The sequence below is a fragment of the Trichoderma virens genome (genome assembly GCF_000170995.1).
Source record: "Trichoderma virens Gv29-8 chromosome Unknown TRIVIscaffold_6, whole genome shotgun sequence".
NCBI classification, from domain to species: domain Eukaryota; kingdom Fungi; phylum Ascomycota; class Sordariomycetes; order Hypocreales; family Hypocreaceae; genus Trichoderma; species Trichoderma virens.
In genome coordinates, this window is record NW_014013743.1 from 1,982,181 (window position 1) to 1,994,269 (window position 12,089).

Here is a 12,089-nt window from a genome sequence, read left to right on the forward strand (position 1 = left end):
CTTCACGCTTCCCGAGGCCGACACTCCGAACAGGCGCTGTCACCGGCTCTCGGCTCCGTATTATCCCGCCCAACACAATGTTCAACTCGCATGTTATACATGAAAACTATGGCAAGCGATATCAAAGCACGAATCTATATACATACAGTCATAGAGTATTTATTGGCCCCTTTCATCTAGCCCTTCTCTATTTGTTACCGCCCCCGGGCAATCTCCACGCCCTTAGTGGTAGGCCCTGCAAGTGCAGCACCTTGGGCTTGATATACCACACAAACGTCGCGACGCCGAACAAGACGCAGAGGATGTTGACGGTATAATATCCGTCTCGGATCATCTCGCAGCTTCCGCCGCCGTTCAGGCACCGCTCCTTCTCGCTCTGAATGGCGCACGAGAAGGCTTCCGTGACGAGCGGGCCCTTCAGGTTGCTCGTACTCTTCGAGCCGGGATGGCACGTCGCAACAGTAAAGGCATCTACGAGCTTCAAGACGAAGAATCGGGGGAATGTACCTCCAAGGTTAGAAACGCTAAAGGGGGGTCAGTAAATGTAAGTTTATAGTTATCAAGTCACAAGAAGATAAAAAACCCACGTTGCAAGGAGTGTCATGTATGTTCCTCCAATGACCGGATCCGAAACCTTGGCATGGAATGCCGAGATGGCCACAAACATGATTGTGTTTGTAAATGTCGAAAACACATGCTCGCCAATGACAACGAGGAAATACCAGGTCGTCACTCCCTCCGCGGGGAACATGGCCACCGTGACTTGAGCAATCAGCGCGGCCAACAGGCGGCCTGCAAAGCCCCAGCACCACAACCGCATGGGCGTGTACTTTTGCGACCACATTCCGGCGTAGTATCCGACGCCAATCTCAAAGGGGAAATCAATGAGGACTGTGAGAGCCATGTTGTCCTTGCCAAAGCCCTTGTCGAGGAGCTTGAGGTTCGTGACGCCGTCGTTGGCCTGGAACCCAATCTTGGCAATCAGGTGCACGATAATGATGGTCTGGACGTTTCGCAGCTTGAGGATTCCCCACATGATGCGGTAAACGTCCCAAACGCCGTCCTCGTTCTGCGACTTCTCTTCGCGCTTGAGCAGGCCCAGTCCAATCGTGACGATGATGTAAACCCACCCCCAAAAGGTGAGATAGCCGCCGAGCGAGACGAGGCCATCGTCGGAAGGCGTATTTCGAAACCATTTGTTGGCAAAGTCGGAGGCGTTGAGGGCAAGGAAGACGGTGTAGGACATGAAGTGGCCCGCCGTGAGGCCCACAGTCTGCGCCGTCGAAGCATACGACACGTTTCCTGGAGTCAGCAGCGTGAGCGCCCAGCCGTCGACGGCGATATCTTGCGTCGCGCACATGAGCACCAGGAAGAACCACCAGAGCATGAAGGACCAGACGGTAGGGCCCTCGGCCTTGCCAATCTTTTCCATCATGTCCTCCACGTTGGACCCCAGCCAGAGCATGCCAAAGCCGGACATGAACTGGATGGGCACGATCCAAGTCTTCCGTCGGCCAATCTTGGAGCTCCAGACCGCATCGACAAACGGGCTCCAAAACAGCTTGAGCGAGTAGGGATACGACGCCAGACTAAAGGTGCCGATTTCGCCGTACGACATGTGGTTCTTGAGCAGGAAAGGCACGGAACCCATGGCAAGGCCCATGGGGATGCCCTGCAAAAAGTAGAGCAAGACTAGCAGGAGGAAGCTCCTCTGATCCTGCGCGGGAAGCTGGAAGAAGCCCACGTCGGTGCCCGTCGGCGTCTTGGGCACAGGGTCGTCTAGGGAAAAGCCCTCGCGGGAAATGTGGTTTGCCGTGACGCTGTCCGAATCCTGGTGGGTGGCGGTCTTGCGCCGCATCTCAACGCCGTTGCTCATCTTGCCGTTGCCGTTCGCCTCCCGCTTGAGCGAGAGGGAGGGTAGTGGCTTTGATGTAGGCGACTGAGGTCGTCTTGTACGGAGACCCATATAGGACGATCTGAACTCGCTCCGAGTCGGCAGCGCAAAACGATCAAGGAAAGTGGTGGTGTTGTTTTGGAATGCGTTTGCGCGTCTCGGGTCGTCGGCCGGGCTGAGGGGCACGAGAACGGCGGTAAGAAGACGCTTGCTAAATGGCTTCTTTTCTTCTTTCTAGGGTCTCATGTAGGTAATCAAAGCGGCAATGGGGAAAGCAGAGTGGTCGAGGCTTTGGCGATGAAAAGAATGGGTTGTTGAAAAAGTCGGGATCAAACGTGTAGCGTGTAGCGTGAAAAATCCGAAGTACTCGTAGAGAAAGAGGACAACAAAAGCAAACACTGGCGGCAGTTTGACAAAGAAAGAAAAAGAAAAAAAAGGCAAGTAGGGACTCGTCTAGTGCATCCAGGCAGTAATCGTCAAGATGAGGTTTGCAAATGATTGGAATATTGCGGCGCTGGGTTGGTGTGTTTTCCGCGACTTGGAAGCTACCGTGGCCTCTTGGGCGATTTTGTCCGGTTCGGCTTACAAAAGACGGAGGCGAGGCTTGCCACTGACTGCCACGCGAAGCGGAAACGAGCAAAGCGTTGAGCAAAAAGAGAGTTTTTGGCAGCCAGGAACGGGGACTAGCGCGGGCCCTGCAAGTTTGCCTCCAATTTTGGCCAAAAATAGATGAGATGCTCTTTGATATCTTTTTGAGGATTCTTTCAAAAAAAATAATCCAGATGGCAGTAATACTCAAGCCAGCGACACTTGATGAATTAGACAGTCTTTTTGAATATTCAGACAGAGGATGGGAGAATATCACTGAATGGATGGATGCAATTAGTAGTGAATGGATGGGATGTAATACGAAGCACCTCAAGGGGTCCAAGATGCAGGCTTCAGCGCTACAGCACCAGCCCAGCGCACTAATTGGCATACGCACTTGGCTGGTGGACTCGCTGTTGCTTTCAGCGTCAGGGCGCGCCGGTGTGGGGGAGAGAGCGGAACAAATAAGATCCAGTAATCCATATCAGCCAGGGGGTTTTGCTGCTTTGGGCATCTCCTCGGCTCGGCTGCTCGCATGACAGGCTGCAAGTCTGGTTTGTTGACGTTCTTATCTTATCGGCGAGCCTGCATCATCGCGCAATCATATGCTCCTGTGCTGGCTCACCTCCAACAACGGCCGACATAAACAAAGACGACGCAGCTCGACGCGCCGCCCAGTTTTGCAGCGGCAGAGCAGAGCAGAGCAACGATGGATCCATCTGCGGATGAACTGCAGGTCAATCCTCTCGACGAAGAGATTGCATCGCTCAAAAAACAAGGCAAGTCGTCCGGCCCTCGCGTGTCAATCGCTTTGCGCATCACATCACATCACACACACTCCCCCAAACTAACAGCCATTCTGCTCAACACAGTCGCTCACCTCCGCAAAACCCTCAAAATCGAATGCTCAACAATCCTCTCGTCGCCCTCCATCAAAGACGTCCTCGTCGCCTCCTTGAACCCCCAGCCCACCCCTAAATCAGCAGCCCTCCGCCCTCGCAAGCCCCGAAAGTCCACCGACCGCGACGAGCACCTCCTCCTCACCCGCTCCAAGCAGCAAGAAGCCTACAACCAGCAATGCCTCTACCGAATCTGCGCCTCCGTTACCGCCTTCAAAGTCCACGATCCCGACCCTAACGCCGTTGATGGCGGACACGTGCTCGGCCTGCGCTTCGAGGTCATGACACGCGGCCAGTTCCTGCAGCCCTACTACGTTATGCTCAATCGCCCGTACCCCAACAGCAGCAAGGCCCTGCGCATACATCGACACACAGTTCCGCCGGCAATCCCGCTGCCGGGCCTGGCGGCGAGGCACTTGCCCGCGCCCAAACAACAGTCGGGCAGCGACAGCTCAATACCTCTGCCGAAACAAGACCTTGAGAGATTTGTGAAGTCGTTGAGGAGAGAAATTATGAGGTACCACAACAGGCTGGGTGTTTCAGCAGACCTGCGGCGCAGTCTAGGAGCCCACAGCCAGGCGGCAGCAGATGGGTCATCAATACCTCCAAATGCCATTGTCGACGTCAGCATTGCCGACACCGAGGCCAAGCAAATACGCCTGACTTGGGCCGATGAGAGAAACGGCCGCCTGGTTATGGACGATGATGGTAAAGTGGTCAAATTCATGGTGTTTGGGGCAGAGGGGAGAGATTGGGAGACGACAAAGCAGCTCACGGAGAGCCAGGGGCGGGTCGAGGATGTTGCCAAGATGTTGGAAGAGTACGCGGCCGGGAGAGACTCTTGACGGAATCTGTAAATGGTCAAAAACAAGGCGTTTGAGGGAAATTCAATTACAAGCATGGCGTTCCGGTCCGAGCAACTAGTATAAACATCTTTTGGGAAACGGAAAACTACATGTCATTACTTTGCAGTTCATGTTAGCAGCATCATATAGGCACAGTGTCACACAAAAGACGACCAAAATTTATAACCAAAAATCAATTTAATCACAATCGACAATCAAAACCCTGCTTCCCATACCTCGATTCCGGCTGTCCACCTCCCGTCGAGCGTATCTTCAGCTTCTTGCACGCCAGCGTAGCCCCCTTCATGAGAAATTCAAAATTAAATATACTGAATTCAATAAACAAAAAGAGGCGGTGGGTTTGTGTTTCCCCACCAGACGTCCCGTAACTCATCAAGGTATATGCAGTATTATACTGGTCTCCCTCCGGAGCATTAGATACACTGCCATTACAGCCTCCGCATCACTTATATGCTTGTTTTTTGGCCTTACAGGAACAAAGCAGCAATGACACCTCCGAAGAGAGCCATGCTGACGCCCTGGGTGCGGCTAACAGCACCGCTGATTGGCAGGGGAGTGGTGCTGTTTCCGGTAGGGACCGGGGCTGCGGTACCGGGAGCAGTACCGGCGGGAGGAGGGGCGCAGTAGGCACCGCTGCATCCATCAGCAGGGAAGCCGGGGGCGTTGGGAGGAGAAGAGTAGGTGGGAGGAGAAGAGGGAGAAGAGGGAGTGCAGTCATCGCCAGAGCAGCCGGCAGGAGAAGACTGAGTAGGAGGAGAGTAGGCAGAGGTGGACGGAGCAGTGTAAGCCGGGGCTGAGCTGTTACCGGGCACGGGGTAGGCCGGGAAGGGAGAAACAGCGGGAGCCGAGGCGGGACCGGAGGGAACAGCAGCCGAGTTGGAGGGAGCCGGGTAGCCGGCAGGACCGGTTGGAGCCGGAACGGTCTGAGTGCTCAGGGTGACGACGCCGGTGTTAGTCGCAGCGGGAGCCGAGTATGCCGGAGAAGAAGCAGCCGGAGGATACGCCGCGGTGGATGGACCGCCCGGGTGAGCGGTCTTGGAAGCCTCAACAGGGCAGAAGGTGGTGGTCTCGGGGATGACAATCGTGGTGGTGTGGTGGCCGTTGGCTGGGCAGTTGGTCACCGTGGGAGCACAGCTAATGACGGTGTGAATCGAGGTGACGCTGACCGTGCTGACGCTCCAGACGTGATCAGGCTGCTCAGGCTTGCAGTTATCGCCACAAGGATGAACCCAATGCCAATCATGGTCGGCTTCATCATCGCAGCCATCAATCACAATTCCCGGGTGTGACGGATGCCAAATGTTAACATATCCGGGAGGAGGAGCAGATGTAGGCTTGTTCTCGGTGACGGCCTGTTCGTTGATACCCTGGGGCAGGTGAACGCTGAGACCGGAACCCAAGTTAACAGACTTGGTCATGTCGGTTCCGAGACCCAGCTCAAGAAGACCGAGACCGGAAACGGCCGTTGCAGCCGTTGCAGCAAGAATAAAGGACTTCATGTTGATGAAATGAATGTGTTTGAGTGAGTGGACGGGTCAAAAGATCCCAAAGAGGTAAGTTGAAAGAATGCAGGGGGTGTGCGAAAATGCAAACAAGGCTTGCTGAGGAGAAAAGAGTCAGGAAAAAAAAAAAGCTCGGCATCAAGGAGGCGAGATGATGGTCTTAAGTAGCCCGCTCACTCTGGTCCATCGGGATGAAGACGCTTGTTGTTCATCTTCATCTGCCCTCCACACCCTTCGCTTCGCCTTCAAGCCTGGGCCCTTCTCATGGGTCGTCATGGGGCATCCCCGTTGTTGCGGGCAAGCTCAAGAGGGGGTCAGCTCAGAAGGAAATTGGAACCAGAGACAGCGGTAGTGACACCGAAGGGGGAGAGCGCCTCCTAGCAAGCGAAGATCGGATACATGCTGGTAATAATAGTAGTAGCACTGCTCCATAGTAATAACAGCAGCATCAGTTGTGGTCGATCCTGACACATGACTCCGTGCATCAGCGGAGCACAACATGGTGGCAACAATAACATTGTGCTGTGCCTGTACTTGTAGTATCCGGTTTTAGATCGTCGAAGCAAGGCAGTCTGAAAGTGACACTAGCTTGTCATCTCCCTCTTCTTTCCTTTGCATCCATCCACAACATGGTCACGTCGTCGAGTCTCAAAGCACAGGGTTCAATATGTGCATATGGAGAGACAACAACAGAACGTCTTTATGCCCTTGCATGACGCCGCCAAGGAGTAGATCGGACGCTGTTCCTGCGCTAGCGGCAGGAGAAGAGCCTCGCTTGAGAAGCACCGCACATCATTCTCTAGCACTCGCTTTAGCGATATCAGCGTCTCCTCCCTTGCCTCTTTCTCCCCCTATTTAGGAGGTCTTTTCCTCTCCTGCTAGAGGGTCAATGTGGGGCTGTCGCTGGCTTCCTCTTGATGCCCAGTGTGTCATCATCCTCTGGGGGAAAAGCACACACTGAAGTGTTCATCACGGAGTATAGCATGGCAAATCGCATCTTGTCTCAATGCCCTTAGCTTGAGGTATCACAAGAAAGTGCATGTATAAGTGAACGGTTCTGTAACACCTCAAGGCCACGCCGGTGCTATGCCAGTGAACTTTGTGCCCCCGGTCATCCGTCGATGGAGTCCTAGAGTATGATTAATTGTGGAGGCCGGTGGGTGATCATCTCACACCAACTTCTTTGGTAGCATGCGGGTAGATTTGGTCGGCTTTTGGCCATAGCTGCCGGCCGCCGCCAAGGACGGCTTCAACACAAGCCTCGATATGAGCTTGTGTAATGCGGCAATGGCAGCAACCACAGCACTCGTGACCGTGGTATGATGCTGTGTAGCAGGTGCTACACCAGCAATCGGTGTTGCTCGTATGACCACCCCTGAACGCCACAGCATGAGCTTGCCCGGAGATTGTCGCTCGTCCGCGTTCTTCCTTCGAAATTGCCCACGCCGCCACCACATGGAAAAACCTTGTTCAGCTGTGCCAGTCACCTCTTGTTGATGTGGTATTTGTGCCTATGCAACTGCCAGCGACGACAGATAGGCGGGTCTCTCTCTCAAAAAGCCATTTAATTTCCGCACCCCGGCCAGCCACGCTCCTTGTATGCCGAGCTCCTAGTGCGAGGTGGCCATCGCCTGTGCTACCAAGCTGGAAATAGCATCGTACAGTCTGGGGAAGAAAGCGAAAAGACGAAAAAGGGAAAAGGAAAAGCGACATCAACATCTAGACCCTCCCAATCTCTCCACTTCTTGTGGGCAAATTGGGTCTGTGCCATTGCTAGCGTGTCACAACGCGCTTCTCGAACGAGCCATCCTTGACATCGTACTTTGCTTTGCCTCGACAGGGCGGCCAAGGAAAGGAGGAACCCGGCTGAATTGAAGCATTTTATGCATATAAGAAGCGCAAGAAAGGGTCCGGTATCATACGTTAGAAGCTTAAAGCATAATATCGGCACAGGATTTGGGTCAAGCATGCAAGGTGCCTGTCTGAATATGAGGCGCTCGTATCAATCAAATGCGTGCGAATTGCCTCTCATTGATGTTCTTGTGAAAGCAGATGGCATTCACCTACGTGAGTTGAGAATTCAAATGCAACGTATTGTGCACCAGATATCATTCGAAAGTACCTTGTGATCATACCAGATAGTTTGTATAAATGGAGCGGGAATGATCCCACAATTCATCTTGTTCGGCGGCCTCGACAGCTCGTATCCCATGTGAGTGTCGTTACAAAGCGTGTGTTTCACATGCCAAGAGTCCCTGTTCAGGGGAATTGCGATCTCGATCCTAATAGAGTCGGCGAGCAGGGTTTCAGGGCTAGTTAGCACTCCATCGCATGTTTTTATGCTCGTCCGTAAAATTCCCATCTCCACTTCAGTGATCGGAATTTCGGTTCTTGTTCCAGCATAGTATAAATAGCATAGTTCTTCTTGATTTGCCTCCTCGCCTCCTTTTTTTTCTTCTTCCATAGCGTGTCACTGATGCCGCTTCTTCCACCAAGCCCAAAGGGGGCTGTACCTTCAATTTTTTTTCTTGAAAATCCCAGTTTCATAGCACAAAGAAAAAGGCCAGCACACATTCTTTGTGCACCAATAGTGTCATAGAGGATGGAGTAATGCAGTGTCACTCCAGTACTGCCGGGTAGCCTCGAGATATGGGTCAAGGCTGCAAACTCCATATTTAAAAGAGCAGGGCTCTGCGAAGCAGGGTAGGACGAAGCAGGGTCGTTGACTCTGTAGGGCATATGCGCGATGCCTGTGTCTCATCCATCTCACCACTCGAGACGTTGTCTGGATGTAGCCGGAGGAAGTGCGATCGTGCCAGCGCCAACTGTTGCGTCGTCCGCTGCAGCCTCCATCCTGTCTTCTCCATCTTCGCCATCGAGCAGGGACCGGTCAATATTCCACAGTTTGACTCGCTCGTCAACGATGTCGGTCCACTTCCTTATCAGGGGGTGAGCCTTTGCCACATCAGGGAAGAGCACTTCGTCGCCTTCATCGGTTTCCTCGACGTCGTAGGTCCAGTTTCCGTCAGGGGCCCAGTAGTCAGAGCTAAATATCTTGGTAACACTGAAGTCTTCTCTGGCCTCTGCCAGCAGCTTGGAGGCTTCTGCGGCTTCTTCATCACCATCAGGCCTGCTCGACAGAGCGTTCTCGATGCCTTCCAGTGTGCCGAGCAACTGCCCTGCCACCAGTCCTATCGTGGCACCGAGACTGAAGCCCTCGTCGAATCCAGCTTGGATGGTCTGCTCCTTTGCCGCCGAGATACCTTCTCGATATCCCGCAGTTGTGTGTTCTAGCTCCAACCGCCGCATATCGGATGGGTGAGGAGGGTTTTCAGGTTCGATCCAAGGCGTGGCGACTGCATTCTCGCCGGGTATCATCCCTGATTCATCAGGCCAAAAGACATCATCGAGCGAAAAATATACGCCGCGGGAGCGAGGGCGGTCTTCCAGCGCGGCTCCCTGGCCAGCATCGCCGCCCCCGCCCTGCGTGAGATACTCGTCGTCCATCGACTGCTCGACCGGGCGAAAATGCATGTTTTTTTTTTCTTTCTTGCTTTTGAAAAAATCAGCCTACGAAAAGGAATACGGTGGTAGGCACATTAGGCACAGAGCAGAAGCAGGCAGCAAGCGCTTCACAGACTCTGGACAGGTACTCCGTACCTAGGCAGCAGTTACGTATCTCTTCTTCTCTCTCTGTGTGTGTCTCTCTCTGTTTCTGTCTCTGTTTCTGTCTTTGTCTTTGTATCTCTTTTCTCTCTTTCTGAGCTTGAGGATCGAGCGGATTTCCGATTCCAGGCAACAGGGGGGGAGACGCCGAGCCTCGATCGGTTCGATCTTTACCGCTGGTGATGGAAAGCGCGCCGCAAATTCTCTCTGCCGCAGCTTTCGAGCCTTTTTTCGAACTAGGATGTATTCTTCCGGGCTAGCATTTGAAATCCAGCCATGGCTGCCCCCCTGCTTCATTAGTCACATAGTGCCAATATTTTTCGGCTGAACTACGACACAATAGGGTGGTAGTGGTGTGTCTTACTGTGTGACTTGCGACGCGTCTCCCAGAGGCACTGTGTTGCTCGCACAGAAAGCTGAAGCAGTCGGTGCAATTTCAAGTTGCTTCTGTGTGGTCTTTGACGGTCTTTGACACAACCAGCGTTTCCGAGACAGTGCGTGTACAGTCTCGCTATACTAGCCCCAAAAATAGTCGAAGCCGGGAAGAGACGTCGCCCTGCAAACTCACCCTCCCTTGCTTTGGAGGATAAAGCTCTCGAGTTGTCGGTGACACAAACTAGGGGGGAAAAAAAGGAAAATCCCTGGTGTAAAATCGACACCGCCTCTCGAAAGAGACATGTTTCCCACCCACGAGCCCTCCTCTCTTTGCCTCTCTATCTCAACGTTTCTTTCTTTCGTCATGATTTTTTTCCCCCTCTCAGATGTCCTTTAGTCTTTGAATTCAGAAAAGCAAAAAAGGTGAAAGGAAAAAAAAAAAAAAGCCCAAGAATGATGCCACCTTGACGTAGCCTTGCCGAACTCTCCAATATTGCATCTCGGTACACTCACTCCATACCATACCTTACATACTTGCTGTATGTATGTGCTGTCATATCAAAAATTCTTTTCCAAGAATAGGTTGCCGTTATCTCGGCGCCTTCCCACCCTTTAACAGCAAGTGCCTGTTCCTGGGCCGCCACTCGGTATGCATGATGAGTGAGGCTCTCTCGCCTAGATCTTCGTGGTGGTCATCCTGTCTCTCCCTTGTCGTTGCGTTGCGACACGACACGACACGACACGATGCCGATGCCAACAACAACACACGCAGGCAGGCACGCACACGGCCCTCCCTGCTGAACAAATAGTAGGGCACAACTTGAATTCAAATCATGCCACGTATTCCCTACCCTCCGGATTTCACCGTTTCCATTAATCATCTGCCCTTGTGGCGGTCAACAACTGGGCTCCGCAACAAATCGTCCATGCATGAGCTGTTTATGGCGCATGGCGTCAACTTCGTCTCAAGGCGGTCAGAGGTGTGAGAAGAGGCCCAGGTCCGTTCAATGCCTGCTTGCCTTGCTCGTTCCGCTTTGCCTTGCCGCCTTGCCTCTTGCTTGTTTGCTTTTTGGGCCCTGGTTGCCGCCTGCGTGCCTGGTCTGGTCCGGGGGTCCAGCCAGTCCCCATCCCAGCATCGTGGTCGTTGTCATCGTCGTCCACCACGTTACTACAACAACACCACCACCACCACCACCATCATCATCATACTGGCCACACGCCGCGTCTGCTCCAGTCTAAACCCGTCTTTCTGCTTGAACGGTTAAAGACGCCCATCACATGGAAGGATTGCTCTCCAAAAAAAGACATGGATAGATGCAACGCCACGACAACAGCAACAACAACAACACCCTCGCCCACACCAGCATGTCGCGGCACACCAATGGTTTCGTCCGCCTTGCGGTGAGAACGAAGCAATCATGCAGTCCCTGATGAGTTGTCTCATGTGGCCAGACCAAACAAAGCTTGCCGAGTTTCTCTCACATCCCCATCCTGGGTCAGAAACGGTAGAACCCAACAGTAGGTCGCAGAAAGGAAATCTGCCCGAGCGGCTGAGACTTGAATCAAACCTATCACGGACCATCGTACCGGAGCTATGGGAGGATCGGATCGGCCCCACCATGCCATGAAGCGGGACGACGGCGCTCCATGTGGCTTTCTTACTGTACCATGTACGAAGACTCCGTAAGCTCCCTCGTGATCGTCTCTTTTGGCGCGCGGTCTCTCCAAGAGGGCCAACGGATACCCAAGAGTGGTCGTCTGTGCCCATTCAAGAAAACGTGCCAACAGCTGAGTCGTCCCCCCGGCCCCGTTCGACGTCAGGGAAAGGAGCCACCCGGGCATGGATGCCTTTACAGCTTGCATTTGCCATGCCATGCTGTGTTGTGCTGTTCCTGTGCCTCTGCCAAGCTCCAGCTGAGCGTCGAACCAGAAGACTGTACGCTCATTCAGGAGTGGGCTCCGGGGATCGCTTGGATGTCATTGTTTCGTTATTCTGCCCCATCCACGACGAACCACTCGTTAGAGAGGAGTGCGTTGTTCAACGTGTAAGCAAGGCGCTCTCTCTCCGTCAAGGCCCGCCCATCTTGCCACCAGAGTAATAGGCCGGTGAGGTTTGTCTCCAACACTACGGAGTACTAGTGTTAGGCTTATCAGCGGCTCCCCTCGCACACCCCTACCCCCATGACATCTCCCTGTCTGTGGCTAGGTTCTAACTCACCGAGTTATTGAGTTTTCGAGTCCTCGGATTTCATCGCGAGGTAATAAGAGAGCGGCGTGAAAGGGGAAAAAAGTAATGGAT

At 53.4% G+C, this 12,089-nt stretch overlaps 4 protein-coding genes across 4 annotated transcripts; 1 reads left to right on the forward strand and 3 right to left on the reverse strand.

The window, feature by feature from the left end:
• Positions 1–95: 95 nt before the first annotated feature.
• Positions 96–1,476, reverse strand: TRIVIDRAFT_216089 (uncharacterized protein; the record flags this gene model as incomplete). The annotated part of the gene is made up of 2 exons (XM_014101433.1): positions 96–524; positions 588–1,476. 2 exons carry the CDS (start codon positions 1,463–1,465, stop codon positions 188–190), a joined length of 1,215 nt encoding a protein of 404 aa, XP_013956908.1.
• A 1,715-nt stretch (positions 1,477–3,191) lies between these two features.
• On the forward strand, positions 3,192–4,226 carry TRIVIDRAFT_230660 (uncharacterized protein; the record flags this gene model as incomplete). Its single annotated transcript, XM_014101434.1, has 1 exon — positions 3,192–4,226. One exon carries the CDS (start codon positions 3,192–3,194, stop codon positions 4,224–4,226), a length of 1,035 nt encoding a protein of 344 aa, XP_013956909.1.
• A 182-nt stretch (positions 4,227–4,408) lies between these two features.
• On the reverse strand, positions 4,409–5,829 carry TRIVIDRAFT_216090 (uncharacterized protein; the record flags this gene model as incomplete). The annotated part of the gene is made up of 1 exon (XM_014101435.1): positions 4,409–5,829. The coding sequence occupies one exon, from the start codon at positions 5,744–5,746 to the stop codon at positions 4,715–4,717; it is 1,032 nt and encodes a 343-aa protein (XP_013956910.1).
• Positions 5,830–8,515: 2,686 nt separating this feature from the next.
• TRIVIDRAFT_53996 (uncharacterized protein) lies at positions 8,516–9,283 on the reverse strand (the record flags this gene model as incomplete). The annotated part of the gene is made up of 1 exon (XM_014101436.1): positions 8,516–9,283. One exon carries the CDS (start codon positions 9,281–9,283, stop codon positions 8,516–8,518), a length of 768 nt encoding a protein of 255 aa, XP_013956911.1.
• Positions 9,284–12,089: the final 2,806 nt, after the last annotated feature.